General features: G+C 31.7%; 1 protein-coding gene across 3 annotated transcripts in view; it reads right to left on the bottom strand.

Moving 5' to 3' along the window:
* The window catches only part of LOC127712494 (uncharacterized PPE family protein PPE12-like), a 28,756-nt gene extending 9,480 nt beyond the window's left edge, over positions 1–19,276 (bottom strand). Inside the window, exons 1-5 of one of the 3 annotated variants that reach the window (XM_052218955.1) lie at positions 19,104–19,221; positions 16,923–16,981; positions 15,979–16,069; positions 13,465–14,688; positions 11,346–12,569 (exon numbers count right to left, since the gene is read on the bottom strand). In XM_052218955.1, coding sequence (XP_052074915.1) covers positions 13,473–14,688; positions 15,979–16,069; positions 16,923–16,968 — 1,353 coding nt within the window. In that variant the 5' untranslated portion in view covers positions 16,969–16,981; positions 19,104–19,221 and the 3' untranslated portion in view covers positions 11,346–12,569; positions 13,465–13,472. Of the gene's footprint in view, positions 1–11,345; positions 12,570–13,460; positions 14,689–15,978; positions 16,070–16,922; positions 16,982–19,103 lie in introns of those variants that run through there. The other 2 variants (XM_052218957.1, XM_052218958.1) reach the window with 2 other exon arrangements.
* Between the last annotated feature and the right edge of the window lie 1,901 nt (positions 19,277–21,177).

Genomic DNA, 21,177 nt, shown 5'->3' on the forward strand with positions numbered 1-21,177 from the left:
AAATATGTCAAAAATGAAAAACAAAATGGCATATAGACAAAGCACACAAGCAAACATGAAAGAAAAGAATACAAAATAAAAGACCATAGAACAATTACACAATGGCGGGATGTACAAGTACCGAACCACGCCAAAAGGATATTACCAAAAATGGACTATACAGTAAAGGTTAATAATTTACAAAGACAATAAAAGAACACTATATTACTATATTAAGATGATAAACAACGTCAGTGTCTAGAATAATTCAAGACCATCATGTATTATTTGTAAAGCTGATACGGAATATTCATCAACAAGGTCTTGGTATCTTCCGATGAACATTTTTTTAGAAAAAGGACGAGACGTTCTTTGACATAACGCTGGTTCATCAACTTTCTGCTCATACACTGGTGACATTTTAATAGTTCATAAAGTTTGTAGGTCCAAAGCGCTTTCCTGAGTGTTTATTCGTCAGGGACGTTCAAAACTTAAGCATTTCAAAGAAATGTTCATATAAGACGTATCGTCACTGGAAACAAAACTTCTTAATGCCGTTACAGCTGTGATTGATTGATTCATTGCTGGTGTGTTATGCCACTTTGGGCACACTTGCCGTCCAGTTTATTTGGTGGAGAAAGCCAGTGTATTAAAAGCGAACTTCCGACCTTTGGTATCAAAACTTGCAATCTATGCCAATTAGGACCGAAGTCAAACACAATTGATTATGAACGGTGCATGTGTCAACTCGCAACATTAGTGTTGAAAGGCTACTGACCAATGTAAAGAAACTACTTGGACGACTCATCCAACAAGACCCCGTACTCAAAAATGAAAATTTAGATATGTTAGCTTGCAGTTAAGTTCAAATCGATCTATGACGGTCGATTCATAAGTGAAAGTCAAAAATGTCAAACCTATATCAAATTCAATAGAATATATGCGATCAAAGTTAACATTTTGAGTAGACTTTGTGTAAGTCATTGAGACTATATATGGCGTACACTGAAAAATGACCGTCTAAATATTTTCCACACGATTCACTAATTTTTTGTAACTTTAGAAATATTGCTGCTGACAGAATGAATGTTGTGTTAACGCGTAACATGTCTCATTTATAAAATATATCAGCCGGAATATGGATGGTGTGATAGACAACTAAATAAACAGGCCAAGAAGTCATAAAAAACTTAAGACAGATGATTCTAAAAAGTATTGACTTGTTTGATTGACAGCCTAAACATCTGTCATAATTTTTTAATTTAGGTGTTAAAAAAATAAAAACAACACTTGATAAATATCATGCGTCCGAAGCGCGTTTTGGGATTTAGCTTCAACAGGAACGTCCAAAGCCGAATATTTGAAAGCCAAGGATGTTTAAGAAACGAAACAGTCGAACAGCTATATGATAAAAAATGACCTAAAAATAATCTTGGTTCAACTTTGCCTGAGGGATTGAAATCATAGTTTCGAAAGAAATTCTCTCGGGTCCACAAGCAGCGGTATCGACCCAGTGCTAATAAAAGTGCAAACAACACTCTATAAACAGTATTTTTTCAAGTACTTAAATGACGATACAAATTGGAATTTGAAACCTAATAGTTATGGTTACATAGAATGTTTTTATACGGTAAATGATCATCGATTACGCACATTGCTTTTGTTGGTGTATCGTTGACGACTTATTCACATCCTTATCTATAAATAAATGTTTCCTCCTCACCGATTAGTCTCCTATTATCAATCGTATGCACTAACCAATGTCAGTGTGGGTGTTAAAAAGCAGACACGATAACAAGTTTATTTTTCATAAACATATAAAAGAACAAAATTAATGCGTTTACTATCCTTGAAAATTAAACTTCAAAAACATGTTGCGCTTTATGATGTTAAATATGTACTTTGCAAATGCAAATATTCATTTGATTTCTATATATTTTGTCAAAGTGCCTGATCTGTTTATTTTTATCTGTCATTTTAAACAGTTTTGAATATGTAAATTAAATTCAAATGTTTATTGAGATCTATTTAAGTTCTATAAATCGTTGAAAAAACTTCAAAATCAAATTCTCTATATTGCGTTTTTTATTACGGCATGTTCTGAGTTACCTTTTTGTCCAGTATATAATCTGACAAGAATTTATTGAAGTTTTGCAAATACAATTAAAATTTAGTGTATCCTAAAACAAATACAAGCATACAAGCAGACTTCCTTTAAACTGAGTTTTACTGTACGTATTGCTGTGTGTTTGTTTAATATACATCGGCTAGAGGTATAGGGGGAGGGTTGAGATCTCACTGAACATGTTTAACCCAGCCGCATTTTGCGCCTGTCTAAAGTCAAAAGCCTCTGGCCTTTGTTAGTCTTGTATGTTTTTAAATTTTAGTTCATTTATATGTTAAGGAGTTTAGTATGACGTCCATTTTCACGGAACTAGTACACATTTTTGTTTAGGGGCCAACTGAAGTCCGCCTCCGGGTGCGGGTTTTTTTCGCGCTGTGTTGAAGACCCATTGATGGCCTTCGACTGTGTTTTTTACTGTTTGGTCGGGTTGTTGTCTCTTTGACACACTCCCCATTTCCATTCTCTATTTTATACAGTAGAGAGAAATTGGATACAATGACAAATTAACCGTTGAATATTTGTCATAATACTTTCTTCAAAATAGGTATGTTTCGTAAACGATACATCAACTGTCCGGTTTTATTTGTTTCCTTTTTTACATGTTTAAATCGGGAATTTTTAAGGTATAAATTAGTATTACATTTTCCCTGCTTTAAGTTGGCCTTTCTTGTACCCAAGGCATGCGCAATTAACAGGAAGTCAACTGATGATCGCTGTGATTGGATGTAAGGGTATACTATATTTTCTTATTTATTTATTTATAACTGCAGTGTGTATATTTACAATATAAATTTTGAAACACACTGAAATATTTTCTTGAGGATTATTCGAAAAGGCTTCCAAATTTCCCCAAATTTGCTGTAAAATGACGTTGGGCATGGATACCATAAACAAGCTCCGTTCGAAGATGGTCATACTAACATTTGACTTCAATTTCTAAAACAGATCAATAAAGGTCTAACATCACACATGACTGTTTTGTCCAGGTTTTTATTTAAAAAAAATGTAAATTAGAAAATGTTAGTATTGTCGCCTATGGAAGAATAAATACTGCCGTTTTCCCGTAATAGCTAATGCTCACTTGTTGTTTTCTTATAAATCAAATTAGATGTTACAGTAACCTGTAATAAGACAATAAGCGAACGACACATACAAGTCTACTTTAGTATTGATGTCACTTGTTGAAAATAAATAAATCCGATATTTTTTAGTTTGACGAAATGGACGAAGTATTGACTAAATGACTGTTCGAAAAATTGGGAAACAAGTTACATGTGATATGTAGACGCCTTAACGAAAAATTACATATTAAAAACTGTAATGATAGTATAATGTAGCCCTTTCCATAATCGCTTTTCCGGTATTATGAATTTACGATTAAAAGCAGGTAATGACACATGTTTAGTATTACTGCTCATCGGCAATAATGCCAAAAGAATAGTATATTATAAGCGGTTTTTGATTCCTGTTGATTAAGAGATAACATTTCATGTATTTTGTATACATATATTTAGAAATTATCAATGGTCTTTCACCTTCTCAAGTACTTGTGATCAAACTCGTTTGAAATATTTGTAAATACAAGTAACATATAGTTTTCTTTATACGCTGATCTGCACTGCAGTAAACCAGTATATGCAAATGTGCTGTAGACAATGTCACATTTTTAAAATTCAACAGGAAAAGGATCCAATACCTTCAATAATGATTTAAAATATTTGGAATGATACCACCATCATTATGTTCGAAGTACAGAAATGTAAACAATCCACATTGAACAAGATAACCAATGTGTGTCTATGTATAGAGATTGGATACAAGAACACACGTAAATTAGAGACACACATTAACATGATAAACAAAACAGGTCAGCAGCAATCCACAAAATGCTACACGTCAATCCATCAAAAACCGGAGATGACCTATGGTGCTCCAAGAGAGTCCCTAACCCAAACTCCATTTTAACACCTTTTGTCGTTCTCTGGTGAACACTGATCCGTCGGTAGGACCCAGTTGTGGTTTGGTTTTTCTCACTTGTTTAACCAAAATGAATGACCAAATGTGTGAGTTTGTAAGAACAGTTTGCAACATTTACTACTACTTGTCATATATGTAAACACAAAGATAAAGTTTTATCTGACGACTCTAATAGCTGTGGTTTTATAAAATTCTTGCTAACAATAAATGATCTTCTAAAACAGAAAATATTGTCTCTGTTATAAATGCATATTTCAGACCTAAACAACTGTGCTATTTAATTTTAAACTATCTAATTGACATTTAAACTGCAATTGTCTTTCATCACTTGTCCTCCTACCATGAAAACATGTTTGAGTTTGTTTATGGCAAATTCATTAATTTATATTTCACATGTTTTGTTATCAATATCAATTTCTGACTTCTTGATGATCTTTATCTTGTCCAAGAAATTAAAAAATAAAATTTTAATAAATTGACAATGGTGTGATAACAAGGACAAGTGCACCAACAAACAAACCTACTCATATTATTGTACATGTAGGCGTTAAAAGTCAATACAGAATACAGACTGCATCTTATAATTTCTGACAATTCACATGAATAAATTATAACTGATTTAAATCCCTTAGTTAAAAATATTTTGTCATGCTACATGTAATAACACGCTTTTTAAAATTAATTTCATCATTTGATTTATTTTTTTCAAAAGCAAGGACGGCAGTTTTTGTAGGTTTACATTTGTATAATACGTGTTTGTTGATTATGTAAACTGTAATTTAAAAAACAACACTTTATAAATTTAATGTGTCCAAAGCTCTTTGTTTGATTTACATTCATCAGGAAAGGCTCAAAGCAAAATATTTGAAAGCCAATGATGTTTAAGAACCGGAACAGTTGAAGAGCTATTTCACCAAGTAGGTCCTTAAACTAATAGCAAAATTATTCTAAGGTCAACTTTGCCTGAGGTAGTTGAAACCTTAGTTTCTTTATAACTTCATAAAATATCCAACCAAATTTCTATTCTTTTGTAATTATGTTGTAAATTTGTAGTGTATTTTTGAATTGTATACATGTATACCAGACTGCGCTATTTTTCGCTCAATGAATTAAAACGTTGTCAAATAGTAAACAAAATTATTTCTTTTGAAGGTACAACGGTTGGTTACATGTATAAGAGGGAATAGATTGACCGCTACAGCAACCGGTCAGGTCTATAGTACACCTTGATAACTAATACGATTTAAATATCACGATATTTCATTTTTCTTTTTTTTTTAATTAAAATGTTCTGCATGTGAAAAATAGAAAGCTGCTGTGAAGTATACCTCCATCAATTTAGGATAGATTGTGAAAAAAAATATTTACCATGAACGTATAAATGCCAGTTCTTTTAAAATAATTTACTGAAAGCTCTGGAAATACTTTGTCAGATTTGGGACACCAATAAGAACACGAGGAGACATAACATAAGCTGCCTCATTTAATGCTTGAATCTTCAACCGTTTGATTTTATTTTTTAAGAGCTCCAGCGTGATTACACCAATTTCAGTGCGATAAAAGTCTTCCTAGAATATGTTCAATTAGGTAGGTTCAAGACCAACAACTTTGTACGCAAGTAGTAAAACATTTCAATATATCAACTTAAAAAATATTTCACTCAATGACATATCTTTCTTCGAAGTAGAAATAATATGGAAAAAGCGCTGTGGTCAGAAAAATATAAAACTAAGAACTGTTAATTAACAAGATCATTACACTTTTTCCAGTATTACAACCATACCAATTTTGAGATCACGGTAGCTGCTTGTGTTTTTCTTTTTGTTTGTATGTATGTGTGTTGTTTAGCCCTTAAGCACACATCTGCTTCATAAATATCTGCGAAATGTTCTAAATACTGTCCTTTTGTGGTTCCGGGAAAAGTTTTAATGCCAATAACATGATTAATTTAATAAATTTGTCACGTAAACTGGATGTCTTACGCATCGTTGTTTTTCAGATACGGGAGGTTAATTTATGTTAATCATCCTCCATTTACGGATGTTATGACGTTAGTATAGTTCCCTGGACACTTTTATAAATAATGTTTACCCAAAGATGTATTTCCAATGACGTAACGTGATAGACAAAAGAATTTCCTAAACAGTTTGTCACAGTTGATTTATTCATTTATGTTTAGTATTCATTTATTTCGCAATCATAAGTATGTTTGTTTCATATACTTGTATTATTTTATTTATTCATATACATTCATATGCATACGTTATACGATGTCATCCTTCGTTTCATTTGACATGACATAAGCTGCAATGACTTGAAATTTGTTCTGTAAATATAATAACATTTATATGTACGAGTAAGTGTGCATGCTTTCATCCGCGGAAAGTTGTAATTACTTACTTTTCGCTTTAACTCTTAGTTCATTAGCCGATGGTCGTTGATTTAAAACCACGGTTGCTATATGTTCAGGTAATTATGATATAATTCTATATTTGGCTTTCGGAGGATTTTGTTTAAATTTTGATAGTGTAGTTAGTAGCCGTTTATATTTGCGGTCTGGTCATATTATTCATGTTAATAAATTTATATTTTCGTCGTGGAGTATTGTATTTGCAAGTGTTGAAATAAATCGACCTGTTGTTTATGAATCTTAACTGTTACATTTTTAGAAATAAATTATGTACTCCTGTCATAGTATTAGTAGTTATTCATTTCAATCATTCTAGAGTGTTCATTTCTAAATGCGACATTTTGTAGGTTCATTTGAATTTATATGCATATTTTGATTTTTATATTGTTATAGGACCAGATCTGGTTAGAACGTTTTATTTTTACATATTCAGATTGGACTTTTACGGTGTATTCATTTGCATTCAGAATGCCCAGGTTCTACTGAGATCTATGACTGACGGTTGACATCATTCATCATCGGTAGGTCACATTTACGTTCATACATTATAATTCATTGCTATTGACATTTTTTTTAATTTTCAATTATATTTTATTTTTTTTATTTTTGTGGCACCCTCAACGGAGTTAGGTTGACATATTGTTAGTCTACGTTTCTTTTTTTTTTTTCTTATTATTTATTTCTTATTGTTATTCTTCCACACATTTTGTCCATGCTATTTCTCGGAATTGAATAGACTAAGATGATGGAACTATACCATAATGTGTACCCCTATGTGAAGTTGGGCAAGAGACATTGGAGTGGTTCAACATGGCCGCCCTTACCATGGAAAAAGCAAAAATGTTAAAAAAAATCAAAATTCTAAACCTATTTAAATTTTATTCAAATGTTGCCAGTGGTGCCCTGATGTACCAACAGTACTTAGAAATTCCAAAATGGCTGCCATTGCCATGGAAAGTAGAGAAAAGTTTTACATTGACCCTATGGGAAAAAAACTTCAAAGCAGCATTTTCTTCAGGATTATTAGATCAAACACAATGAAACTTCATGAATATATAACATGGCATAAGTCAATGTTGCAACTGTAGTTGGAATTTTCGAAATGGACACCGTAACCATGGAAACAAAATGTCCAACAATTTCAAAATGCTCAAAACTTAATGAAACTTAGAATAATTGTTGACTGGTGTGTAAAGATGAGACTTTTGAACTCGGAATTTCCTAAATGGCCACCGTTGCCATGGAAACTGCAAAAATGAGAAAAATTGAAAAATGTTCCAAAACTTCCAAAAATTTACAGACAGATGTGTTGTGATGTGTTTATGTGCAATGACTGTTCAAATTTTAAAAATGGCTGCAGTTTAGTTGCAATTTGGGATGGGTGCCATCCGCTATTGCTTGCAATGGCAAATCTAGTTCTTTTTTATTTTATTTTTGCAAATAAATACTGGTGCATCTTAAACTGATGGCGGGAAGGTATTGAAACCCAGAAATATTGATAAAACGATTGATTTTCTGATGCTACACTCAGATTATAAGATTTTGTCAAATGGGGAATTCAAAGAGTTGGTAAATAGTTCTGACAATTCTATTTTACATAGTACACATAAAACCTCTGTGAAGCATGATTACACACCATCCAGATCCCCTACCCCTACCCTTCACAGAAATTCGTCTACTCAGTGTACATGGTGTGTGTCAGATCTTTATGGAGCTATACCGAAAGTTTATTTTGATACACATGATTCTTTGAGACACGATTCACGTTATCCTGGGAATCGCCATGTTTATTCTAGACCTAAGATTCCCACTTTCTCAACTGAGAAGAAAAGCGTAATATGAGGTTTCACGATATAAAGTTAGTTGATAAGAGAACGAATTTATTCCGATCTGGTGTTTACAATCTCTTCATGGTTCCTTGAAAGGTAACGCTCAAAGCCATATGTTTGCACCGCCTTCTTAAGCTAGCCCGAGTCAGGTTTTTGAGAAACTATTAGACCGAGGCACAAGTCGGTGTAATTTGACTTGGAGCTAGACCCAAAATTAATATTGATACACATTATTCTTTGAGACATGATTCACGTTATCCTGGGGATGACTATGTTTATTCTAGACCTATGATTCCTACTCTCTAATGGTGAGAAGAAAAGTGTAGTTTATTTTAACGTTTTGCGATATGAAGTAAGATGTTTGATCAGAGAATGAATTTATGCCGATCTGTTGTTTAACAGTCTATTCTATGTTCCTTAGAATGTAATGCTCGAAGCCTTTTGTTGGCACTGCCTTCTGCAGCTAACCCTAGTCAAATTATTGAGAAGCTAGAAGGTTGATGCGCAAGTCGATGTAATTTAAGGAGACAAAATCGTTTTCAGCCTGATGTAATAGAACGGGGGATTTCATGGGGGAGCAGACTGGAGATCCGGATAAATAAAGGCAACAGTAGTATACCGCTGTTCAATAGTCATAATTTGATTAAGCAAAAACAAATCCGGGTAACAAACTAAAACCGAAAAAAACACATCAACTATAAGAGGAAAACAACGGAACAACAGAAAGACATTTGAGAAATCATACTCGATTAAACGTGAACATGTGGAATAGGAAACCAATATGAAGTATAGGTCCAGTGAAGGAGAGTTTTGTCGATGATAATGAATTGAAATTAAGAGCATTAATTAATAGTTGATCTATGATTTCTACCATGTCACAATCTTTTTTTATAAAATATTCAGAATACTTTGATGTTGATATTAGTGTCGATTTCTTCACTGATAATGCATGCAGTATGCAAGTTGGTTGTTCACAGATTTTTTTTTCAATCATTTATATCATTATATTTCAACGTTTTCTAATAACATTAACGGTACCAATTTTTCTGCACCAGATGCGCATTTCGACAATCAATGTCTCTTCAGTGATGCTCGAGGCAAAATATTTGAAAATCTAAAGCTTATTAAAAATATGAAGAGCTATAAACAAAAAAGGACCAAAAAGTATAGCCAAAGCCGGGCAATTTAGACAATCAGGTATATAATCCTTCTTGTAAAGTTGACCTTTGTGGATTTTGTTTGATCTGTTCTGGCTCTTATGGTTTAAATGCCCTTAAACGTTTTATATTTTTAATTTTTCAAATTTTGGCCATGAACCTGCCTAATGACGTTTAAAAAATATTTTTTTCACGTTGTTTTACAGGTATTCAACACGTATAATTCTTTTTGATTTTTTTATGTCAAAGACACCTTCTTTCCTCGGTTTCGTTGTAATCGATTGGCCCTAAAATGACATTACGGTGCGTTTTTAGAAGTAACATATTAAATAAAATATTGTTCATATTCAACGTCAACATTGGTCGTATCATGCATTTAAATTGGGTGAGGGAAAATAGTTGAATTTGGATTATCCCTCGTTTACCTGAAAACTCTCAACTAAATTTTAAGAAAAAAATATGTTACATCAACCGGTTGTCTTTTAAGTACTATACTTTAATTAAATCTCTCAAGCCGGGATCGGTATGCATGTAAAGCTCTTAATATTTGAAATCTATAACAAGGAAATGAAGAAACAAAAGGGTTAATCAAAAACTAAAAAAATCAAACACACCATACCATGACCTTTACTTACAAAAAGAAAAAGAAAATAAAAACAATCCGGAATATGCACTACACATAAAACAATAGATTTAGCAATTTGACCATTTCGAACTCTTAGTTAAATAGCTTTCGTGTAAGGAGAACATTTCGTTGAAAAGATTCGTGTTAAGAAATGCAAGAAAAGCCGTGAAAAACTAATAAACTAAGAACTAAAAAGAAGATCGGTTTTTTCTTCATCCAGCAGATTAAAGTTATACCTACATTCGATCCTACGAATCTAAAAAAAAACCTGTCATCGAATGTTTAATTTATTTAAGCATAAAAGCAAAGAAAACAACTTCATAATTTTAATTTATTATATATAATTGTTTTATCTTAACCTTTACTGGTATGTAATGCTTACATCTGCTGAAGTCTTAATTCTTTCCTTTGTAATTTTTTGAAATAGAAAGAGTGCAAATACAAGCAATAGAAAAACAGAGGACACGAGGTATCCATCCATCACACAAAATCAGTACATGCCCAGCAAAAGACACACTAAAAGCAAAGGAACATTGCTGCTCTTCATCTCAAAGTCTCATATTTGAAATAAAAACTATTTACGACGGTGTTAACCCAATACATTGCCCCCCTTTGCAAGATTCAATATTGCAGAATGCACTATTGCCCATTTCAGCATTGACCATTTATCATTACAACATACTATTTCTTTATTATGAAGGCTGCGAATTTTGGAAAATATATATCTATAGTTCTTATCTGCGTTGATAAGGAATACGACTTTTGTTAGTTATAACAATACAATCTTGGATGTAGCAAGACTGAATGATGTCACATTGACTGTTAAGGTTCTTTATGTCAATTGATGACAATATCCTCAGCTCAAACCTTTTAAAGAGAGTATCAATGTTTTCGTTTTATTTTTAGCCAATTTATAACAAAAAAGTATAACAAAAATATCGAACTCCAAGGCAAATTCAAAGAGGGGAAGTCCATTGAAAGTGACAAAATCAAACCTATTAATCAACGGAAAAAAAGAAAAACAACTGCCATATTCCTAACTTGGTACAGGCATCTTCCGACGAAATGATGGGTTAAACCTGGTTTAATAGGTAGCTACTTATGATATTTTTTGCGTTCCTTTAGCTTACACATTTTGTAGAAAATTGTAGACAAAAGAAAGGTAGCAAGTTGTAAAACTGCTAAACCAAAGGGGAAAACGAAAACACCACAAGTCGAAGGAAGACAGATAGATAAATCATAAAATTGTATTTGTGCAATTAAAACCTTTATTAAACACTATAAACTATTTCAAATAAAAATTTGTTACAAAAAAGCGAGTATTTAGCAGTATTGAAATATAACATATATATATATATATCTAAAAGTGTAACAAAAACTAGTATGATGATGTAGTGGTATATATAATACAAAAAAAATTATAAAGATAGTGTAATGTATTAGTCTATCTTTCTCAGATTAGTTCACTTGACTCTTATTCAAATGTCATATTAAATGTTTCTTTTCTAAGGTTTGTGTTTGGTCCTTTGATATATTCTTACTCTTTTTGTAGTCCAATGAAAATATTATAAAACGTGATGTTCCAATACTCCTTTAATTTTCAACATTTTACCTGTAGTTTCAAAACATCAAATAAAAAACAATAAATTCATCTTATCATTCCAAAATTTAGTTAACATTTTAAGGAAAGGAACAAATAAAAATAATATTGGCTTTGGATGTGCAATATCTATTTTTGAATAAATGCACAACGGAGAACATTTTTGTCTTTAACTTCATGGAAAACTTTTGATTTCAAAATTAACAAGTATGTATTTATTTTTTATCGAGCAATTAATCATTGCTAACGATGAAAATGCATATGCACACACAATTGATAATTTCACTCACAGGATTGATGTGTGGAATGAAATAAACCCAAGTATCCATAGAATTAACTTATATCAATGATTTATCTTAATAATGAAACTTTTTTACAGATGAAAATAGATCAATTTACTTTAAAAATGGATTACAGCTGCCCTTTTCATGGATTGCCTTTTATGAAAATGTTTCATAGTCATATCTGACATCTCAATTTAATTTCGGACTTCAGGCTCAAGACCTTATTGAGTGGGGAAGTTACTATTGTTTGAATAAAAACTGGACACAATCTAATACCTTAAATACATTGAAATAAGTAGTATTCTTTATGAAGACAAATCGATTAAGGAAAAACTAACACTTAGTTATTTGCTGAAAATATACTTATTAATATAAAACATATATCTAAATATATTTTTGTAAAATATCTACATATGGTGAAGTTGTTGTATATTTAAATTATTAATCATATTCTACTTGCAAACAACTAATGCAAAAATGTAAATGAAAAACAAGTTAATTGTTCAGTAACATATGATACATTTGCATCGCACGCACAATGAAAAGAAGACTGGTGGTAAATGTCCTTACTTCTTTTCTTTACCTGTAAAACAAAAAAACAATTAAATAGTAAAGGAAAGTACATTACGAGGTTTTTGTTTTTACACATTGTTTAAATGTTATTATATTCACTAACTTTACAATGGTTATCTAATTTCTTCTTTAGTTGACAATATTTAATGTGAATTATATATATTGTACCGTTTTATTAGTATTCATGTTCAACTATATATGTATAATATTTAATCTATACAGTAAATGAAATTAAGTCTTTTTGGTCTTAATATCAACTGAAAAGCCTGATACTAAAAACGTTAAATATTGTTAAGATTTGAAGTTATTTTGTAGATATTTTCTTGTTGTTGATTCAGTACTGTTCAGACATTTTCCTAGCAGGCAATCAAGGACTGTTCAGTATATTTTTACACAAGTAAGTGTTTGAACAGGTAAAAAACAAAGACTGAACAAAGACTAGACAAATCTCAATTGACTGCAAGCGAGTTGTACTGCATTAACCTGCAGTGATCAAGTTTGAAAAAAAAAACAAAGACTCAAAAGGCGAGGCAAAACATATCGAAGGCCCAAAAAGGAGAAGCGGATAATATCAAAGGAATAAGTAAACTCATATGTCGAAAACGAACTGACAATGCCACGACAAAAACAAAAACTTAAGACAAACAACGGTCTACAAAACTAACAAAAAAATAAATTAAAAACTGCATAAAACGAACTGCAATAAAATGCGGGGCTGATCTCAGGTGCCCTGGAAGGGTTAACATATCCTGCTTAATTATTTATTGCCCAGTCATTGGTTAGATCAAAATGACTGTTGCAGTTTACAAACGGTTTACTAGTTCACTAGGGATATCAGACTGATTAAGTCAACATCTAAATTGTTTTTGACACGATAAAAAAATCATTACTTGGAAACAAGTTACCTTATTTATCATTTCCCATCAAAGTTTCCGAAATTTCCAGCTCCTATTACATTTGTATCTTTATTATTTTCTTCATACGAATTACCAATGTTACTGTTGTCGTTTGCAGTATTACCATTTCCTTTGTTGCCACTTCCTATACTCCATCGTTTACCTTCATTTGACCAGTCACGTTTCCTTCCAAAGTCTCCGATATTTCCAGCCCCAAATACATTTGTATTTTTGTCATAATACTTCTCGCTATTGCCGATGTTACTATTGCCACTTGCAGAATTATGATTGCCTGTATTGCCACTTCCAATATTCCAGTCACGTTTCTTTCCAAAGTCACCAATATTTCCTATCCCCGCTACATGTGTATTTTTATTATTTTCTTCATATGAATTACCGATGTCGTTGTTGTTGTTTGCTTGATTACCATTTCCTTTGTTCCCACTTCCTATACTCCATCTTTTGTCTTCATATGACCAGTCACGTTTCCTTCCAAAGTCTCCGATATTTCCGAAACCCGCTACATGTGTATGTTTATTATTTTCTACATGCGAATTACCAATGTCGTTGTTGTTGTTTGCTTGATTACCATTTCCTTTGTTGCCACTTCCTATACTCCAGTCACGTTTCCTTCCAAAGTCTCCAATATTTCCTTTCCCTCCTACATTTGTATCTTTATTATTTTCTTCATACGAATTACCAATGTTGCTGTTGTCGTTTGCTTGATTACCATTTCCTTTGTTGCCACTGCCTATATCCCATCTTTTATCTTCATTTGACCAGTCACGTTTCTTTCCAAAGTCACCAATATTTCCGAAACCCGCTACATGTGTATGTTTATTATTTTCTACTTGCGAATTGCCGATGTTTTTGTTGTTGTTTGCTTGATTACCATTTCCTTTGTTGCCACTTCCTATACTCCAGTCACGCTTCCTTCCAAAGTCTCCAATATTTCCTATCCCTCCTACATTTGTATCTTTATTATTTTCTTCATACGAATTACCAATGTTGCTGTTATCGTTTGCTTGATTACCATTTCCTTTGTTGCCACTGCCTATATCCCATCTTTTATCTTCATTTGACCAGTCACGTTTCTTTCCGAAGTCACCAATATTTCCTATCCCCGCTACATGTGTATTTTTATTATATTCTTCATATGAATTACCGATGTTGTTGTTGTTATTTGCTTCATTACCATTTCCTTTGTTGCCACTTCCTATACTCCACCTTTTCCTATTGAAAAAGTAACGAACATATTGATGCTCATACGTCCAGGTATAAAACAGACAACAAATACGAGTGAAAAGTATGACATGTGTGTGTTACAGAACAAATTTGAATTCCGTAAGATCTAGAATCCTCCTAGTACAAATTGGAATTCCATTATTCACTTGTAAAAATTAAGATATCCAGATTTGTACTGGGAGGATTCTGGATTGTACTAAATTTCTAGTAAGATCCAGGATATTACTTAAAACAATAGTAAGTAGGATTCATGATTCTACTGGAATTTTTTGAATTATTAATTATTTTTACTAATGCACTTGATATATAGAAAAACAAAATAAACGATAACAGAATGCAACTTTCAATACTTTATCACATATGATATATGGTAAAATACATCAATTTTCGTGAAATTATTTTATTTATAATGGTCTTGGCTAATATATGTTTAGGGAATTTTGATAAGCAAACAATTTTGACTTTACAACACGAACAGAGTGCAAGTAAACAGATTTTGTGTAAATTAACAAAGATTATTTTCTAAATATTTTTGAAACATAATTGAAAATTTAAAGTTATTTTTAAATGTTGTAGAAAAAAAGACATCATTAACATAAATAAATTAATTTCTATCCTATACACAACATTTAATATGTTTCCAATTAAAATTAGATTTTTATTAAAAAGTGTCCCTAAAATTACTCAAAATCTGCCTAAATTGAAGTGTTTAACCACACCTAGATTTTTGTATTGCCCCTTAATATTTTTTTCATAACATCGGTTCAAGTTGTATCTATCATTTCAAATGTATTGAGTGTAATGATCAACCAATTCATTTTAGTTGGCGACTAACGTACAAAATAAAAATAACTTCTAGAAAATTAACTATAATGTTGAAACTCCAAAGGCTTGGACTGATAATATGTTACTGATTCATAATTGGAAGTTGGAAATAGATGAAAGAAGATTGATGACATTCAACAAGAGTATATGAGATGTAAGTACTCACCATAATACTGGCTATAGACTTAAAGTGAATGTTGTAATAACAGAAATGAAATATAGATTCTAACCCCGGTTTTTTATTGGGTTAGTATTGATCAGTCCTTAGTTTGTTAAGTAGTACTAGGTAGACTGTGATAAGCCCATTAGATACCTTATCTCGAAGTTTTTCTAAGCCATATACAAGATTTATAAATTTTAGTTTATTAGCATCAGAATAATAAAACTATACAAATTATCAACTATGAATTGTTTATACACATTAAACTAAAACTTCTACAACACTGGTTTTACCTGAGATAATTCATTAGGGAATCAATGGCGAAATCATCGTTGTCACCATTCATTTCTCCAAGATCTGCATTTCTCTTTTGAATACCCATTCCTGAAAATTTTATAGAAAAGATGTATTTTGGTATTCATTTTTGAAAAAGGTAAAACAAAGTGGAAGTTCTACGGAGATTTGTGTAAGAGTATTTATTTTTTGTCATTAAAACACATATAAAAGACCCCACTGAAGAGCACCCGGCTTAAGGTATTGACATTGCTCACTTTAGTAAAAATTTAGTACCATTTCCCAACCTTATAATCCTAAATGTTATTCTATAAAAGCTTTTAAAAAATCAATTGAATACATGCTGTATTATATAACTCGTACATTTGTTACAATTTATTTCTAAACTCAAGTTGACATAGTTCAAAATGCAAATGGGTCAAAATGAATTTAATAAAAAAAAAAAAATGATCACAATTTCATTATATGAAAATAAAAATATGTGGCATGATTGCCAATGTACAGCAATGTTGGTCTCAAATGGACAAAGAGTTACTGTTTTAAAGTCAAGTTTGGCCGAAAAAAAACATTAAGGTCTTCGCAGTCGGACACTTACAAAACTTTAGATTCTCTTATCTTTGATCGCACACTGCTTCAAACAAGTATTGTGATAACGAATTGTTTGCGCAAACAATACAAATATAATCGACCAAAAGGGATATATTTGGAATTTAAGATCGAAACAAATGTTTGAGTCCATGAAAATGTATTTTGTCGATTTTTTTCTACTTTTATTGATTGGTTATATACCCTCATTTTAAGTCATTGACAAAAAAAATAATGCTTTTAAACCTTTCAAATGTAAATAAACATATTGTAAATTACAAGTGTAATTACTCTGTGGAACGTTTCTAAAGATTTTTTGGTAAATATTTTTGTATAAGTATTAACATAATTTTCTTACCACAGACTGTCATAAACAGACAGCTAAATATTACTACAGCCTTCATTATCACTAGTTTTCTGAAATAGAAAAAAAAATTCAGTATTGGATTGCCATTAAGTTAGTTGTACTCTAGACAAACATGATGCATGTGTTATGCTTGTTAATATGTAGTTTAGTTTATACGGCTCTTATCAAAACGTGTTATTAAAGAGTATATGTTCAAGCTCGTATACAAGTAAAAGAGTATATGTGCTTTGCTTCATAAAAAATAATGGCCAACGTAGATACAAGTATCTTCTCTTAGGGAAGGATAAATCGTACTTTGTAAAAAAATCACTCTGATTCAAACAAAAAATTCTGTGAAACTGACATTATCAAGATGCTTGATTTCTTGATTGACAACATTTGTTACGTTTGGAGGACGTGTTTTTCAACAAACAATCGGAATTCCTATGGGAACAAACTGTGCCCCTCTTCTTGCCGACTTGTTCCTTTATTCATACGAGACTGACTTCATACAGGAACTTCTTAGGAAAAAAGAAAAGAAGTTAGCAGTATCATTTAACTTTACCTTCCGATGTATAGATGATGTTCTCTTACTAAATAATTCAAAATTTGGTGACTATGTTGAACGCATCTATCCCATCGAACTTGAGATAAAGGATACAACAAGTACAGTTAAGTTTGCCTCATATCATGACTTACATATAGAAATTGACAATGAGAGTCGTTGAAAACAAAACTTTACGACAAAAGAGATGTGTTTAGCTTCCCAATTGTGAACCTCCATTTCTATGTAGCAACATTCCACCAGCGCCTGCATACGGAGTATATATCACCCAGTTGATACGAAATTCCAGGGCTTGTATTTCCTATCATGATTTCCTTGATAGAGGTTTGCTGCTCACAAGGAAGCTATTAAACAAAGAATTCCAAGTGGTGAAGTTGAAGTCATCACTTCGTAAGTTTTACGGACGCCATCACGAGTTGGTTGACCGTTATGGAATATCCGTTTCACAGATGATAGCGAATATGTTCTTAATGTCGTAACTATAATCCCGTCCCCTTTTCCAGAATGTGACCTACCGAATTAGACTTATTACCGGGTTTGTACTAATATGAGCAACACGACGGATGCTGCATGTGGAGCAGGATCTGCTTACCCTTCCGGAGCACCTGAAATCACCCCCAGTTTTTGGTGGGGTTCGTGTTGCTCAGTCTTTAAGTTTCTATGTTGTGTTTTGTGTACTATTGTTTGTCTGTTGGTCTTTTTTTTTTTAGCCATGGCGTTGTCAGTTTGTTTTTGACTTGTGAGTTTGGATGTCCCTCTGGTATCTTTCGTATACATGTAAAAGAGTATTTGTTCAAGCTCTAATACAAGTAAAAAAAGAGTATATATTTAAGCTCGTATACAAATAAAATAGTACATGTTCAAGTTCGTATACAGGTAAATGAGTATATGATCAAGCTCGTATTTAAGTAGCAATCTCTGCACCATTACATCACTTCGGAATTATATACAAAACAGTACGGTTACAAAAACAAAAAAAGACAACTTGATGGGGTCTCAATACATTTATAGTAGGCCGAAGATATATACATGTTACATCATCAAAAGTTGTCTCTTTGAATAAATAGATATTTGGGATAAATCTCAATTCGACATTAATCCAACTACACAAAACCAAAGAACAATTATAAGTAAACAAATGATCATTAAACCTTTAACATGCGTCTTAATGCTATGATCAGATGGTAGTCCACTAAAGTTGTAAATGAATTTAACAAAGACTTTTAAAGTCTTCCATCAATACATACTTTACTGGATATGATAACTAGTAGTACTATAATACCAAGCACTATTTAATATACAAAATTATCGTCTTAAAAATCATTTAGATTTCTACGTTTGTCCTTAAGCACACCAAATTGTATTTATAGTAGTACAGTATGCTTTTATATCCCATGTTGCTTCTTTTGAAGAACCCACCTAATATGTACTAAATAATCATCCTTATACAACATAATCAAATGACTTATTCTCTCGGTTTTTGCTTGTTATCTTGATTTGTAAGCCTTTACTAATAAACTCAACATATTAACTTACAAAAATACAGGAAACGAATTGCCTATATTAAATTTTGGCTATTTACACGATGAAAACATTCTCTCAAATAAATTGTATCGTAATACACTTACCTTTATTTCCAGTTGCAGTATACAGCTTACCAAATTGATGCCTTTTTATATCGTAAATGAAATATTGTGAGAACCAATGAGAAAAGCGCCTCCCACGATTTAACCTGCTTTTGTATATTTTTGGTATATTCAGCAATATTATGAAGTACAATATGTAAACACTTGAAAGAAGAAAGTGTATTCAAAATACATCTAATATCTTCTGGTTACACTGTCATGCAAAATTCTTTTCAAAAGATTTGTTTTTAAATTTAAAATTACCGGTTAGTATAGTAACATATCTGAAGTTTTTGATGTGTTCAGAAATCTGCATTCATGTATGCATGTAGTGACATGTTACATCATCACTCCACATTATGGAACATAATAAAAACAACCATTGAGTGTTTGTCAAACACGTTTTCTTAAAAGTATTTATTTATTTCTGAAAGAGTACGCTTAACTTTCTTCTATTATATGTGGTTTGTAGTTGGGAAATTTTTAACAGCTAGTGCTTTCTATTTGTTTTATTGCACATAAATGCAGGATTAATTTCATTACGACACCAACCGAGCAACACAGAATCAAAAGAAATCTTATTATGTAATAATTTAACTGTAATTAATAAAGTAAAGCCTCTTTTATGTAATGCTGTACATAAATTTTCTTACTTTGTTCTTTATTAAAATGTCGGTAATAAACTGATAAAAATGATAGAAAAATATGACAATTTAAAGGAGTTTTATCGCGCTTTTATATTGATCTCAATAATAATGATGCAAGTTTGTATAATTAAAAAATACAATAAAGAGGAACCACAAATATGACAGTTCCCAATTCTAGAATGTTTGCATTTACTAACGTGTTTAACCTGATTAAAGTCTTTGTATTAATGGTACACAATTTGTCAAGTAAAATTGTTTCTTTCGCACGATTTCGACCCTTCAAGAATATATTTAATGATGGTATACTTACGTAGAAATAGTATTAAGATACAAAATAGGGTGTCAAAATTGATTGCTTGATTGATTGATTAATATAATTATGCTTTAGGTCGCCTTATCAAAATTCACGAATCGATAAAAAAAAAACACAGAAGGACAATTAACAGCCGCTAAAAACACCATCTAAGTGAAGATGAATAACATCAACCTCATTAAAAGCACAGTATGGTCTGGAAAGGTAAGTAGTTCAGCATAATTTAAACATACATGTACGTCATTATACGTGAAAAGTAACAGCTCGTTCATACGTCGCGTTTGGTGTTGATAAGATATAAGTCATAACAAACGTGATAGTGACGTAACAAAAATCGAACATTTAATAACTGCCAACCTAGTAGTGATGTAATTTTTTCTTAAATTCAGTAGCCTTATTGCACGCAAGTACCCTATATAAATGAAATAAAACTTTATAAATTCCGTGCGTGCAAAGCGCTTTTATGAATTTATCTTTGTCGGGGAGGCTCAAACCCAAACAGTTGAAAAATATGTAAATAAGATATATCTTGACTGGAAACAAATCCTTTTAAAAACGTTTCAACTGGGGTTGATTGATTGCTGGTGATTAACGCCATTTTAAGCCCACATGCCTTTAACATGGTAATCAGTTTTTATTTGTGAAGGAAATCCGATTACCAGAAGAGAACTACCGCCCTTTCGGCGGGAAACGGGCAATCCTCGAAATTTCAGAATTGGCAGACTAGTGACCTATGAAGCTGAAATACTTCAAACGCTTGGCCATTCGTTACATTACATTTCGAATACATCTTATATCTGCTGGTTACACTGTCATATGCAAAATTATTCAAAAGATTTGTTTTGAAATCTATAATTATCTGTTAGTATAGTAACATATCTAAAGTTGTTGATGTGTGCAGAAATTTGCATTAATGTATGCATGCATATAACGTGCTATATAATCACTCCACCTTATTAAATATTATAAAATACACATTTAATGTTTGTCAAAAATAAGTTGAAGTATTTATTAATTTCTGAAAGAATACGCTAATTACCTTCTAATATACAATGCATGCGTTTGTACTTGGGAATATTAAAAGCTACTGATTGAGTAGTGATTGCACTTGTTATTA

Source organism: Mytilus californianus, unplaced genomic scaffold, assembly GCF_021869535.1.
Source record: "Mytilus californianus isolate M0D057914Y unplaced genomic scaffold, xbMytCali1.0.p SCAF_8, whole genome shotgun sequence".
NCBI classification, from domain to species: domain Eukaryota; kingdom Metazoa; phylum Mollusca; class Bivalvia; order Mytilida; family Mytilidae; genus Mytilus; species Mytilus californianus.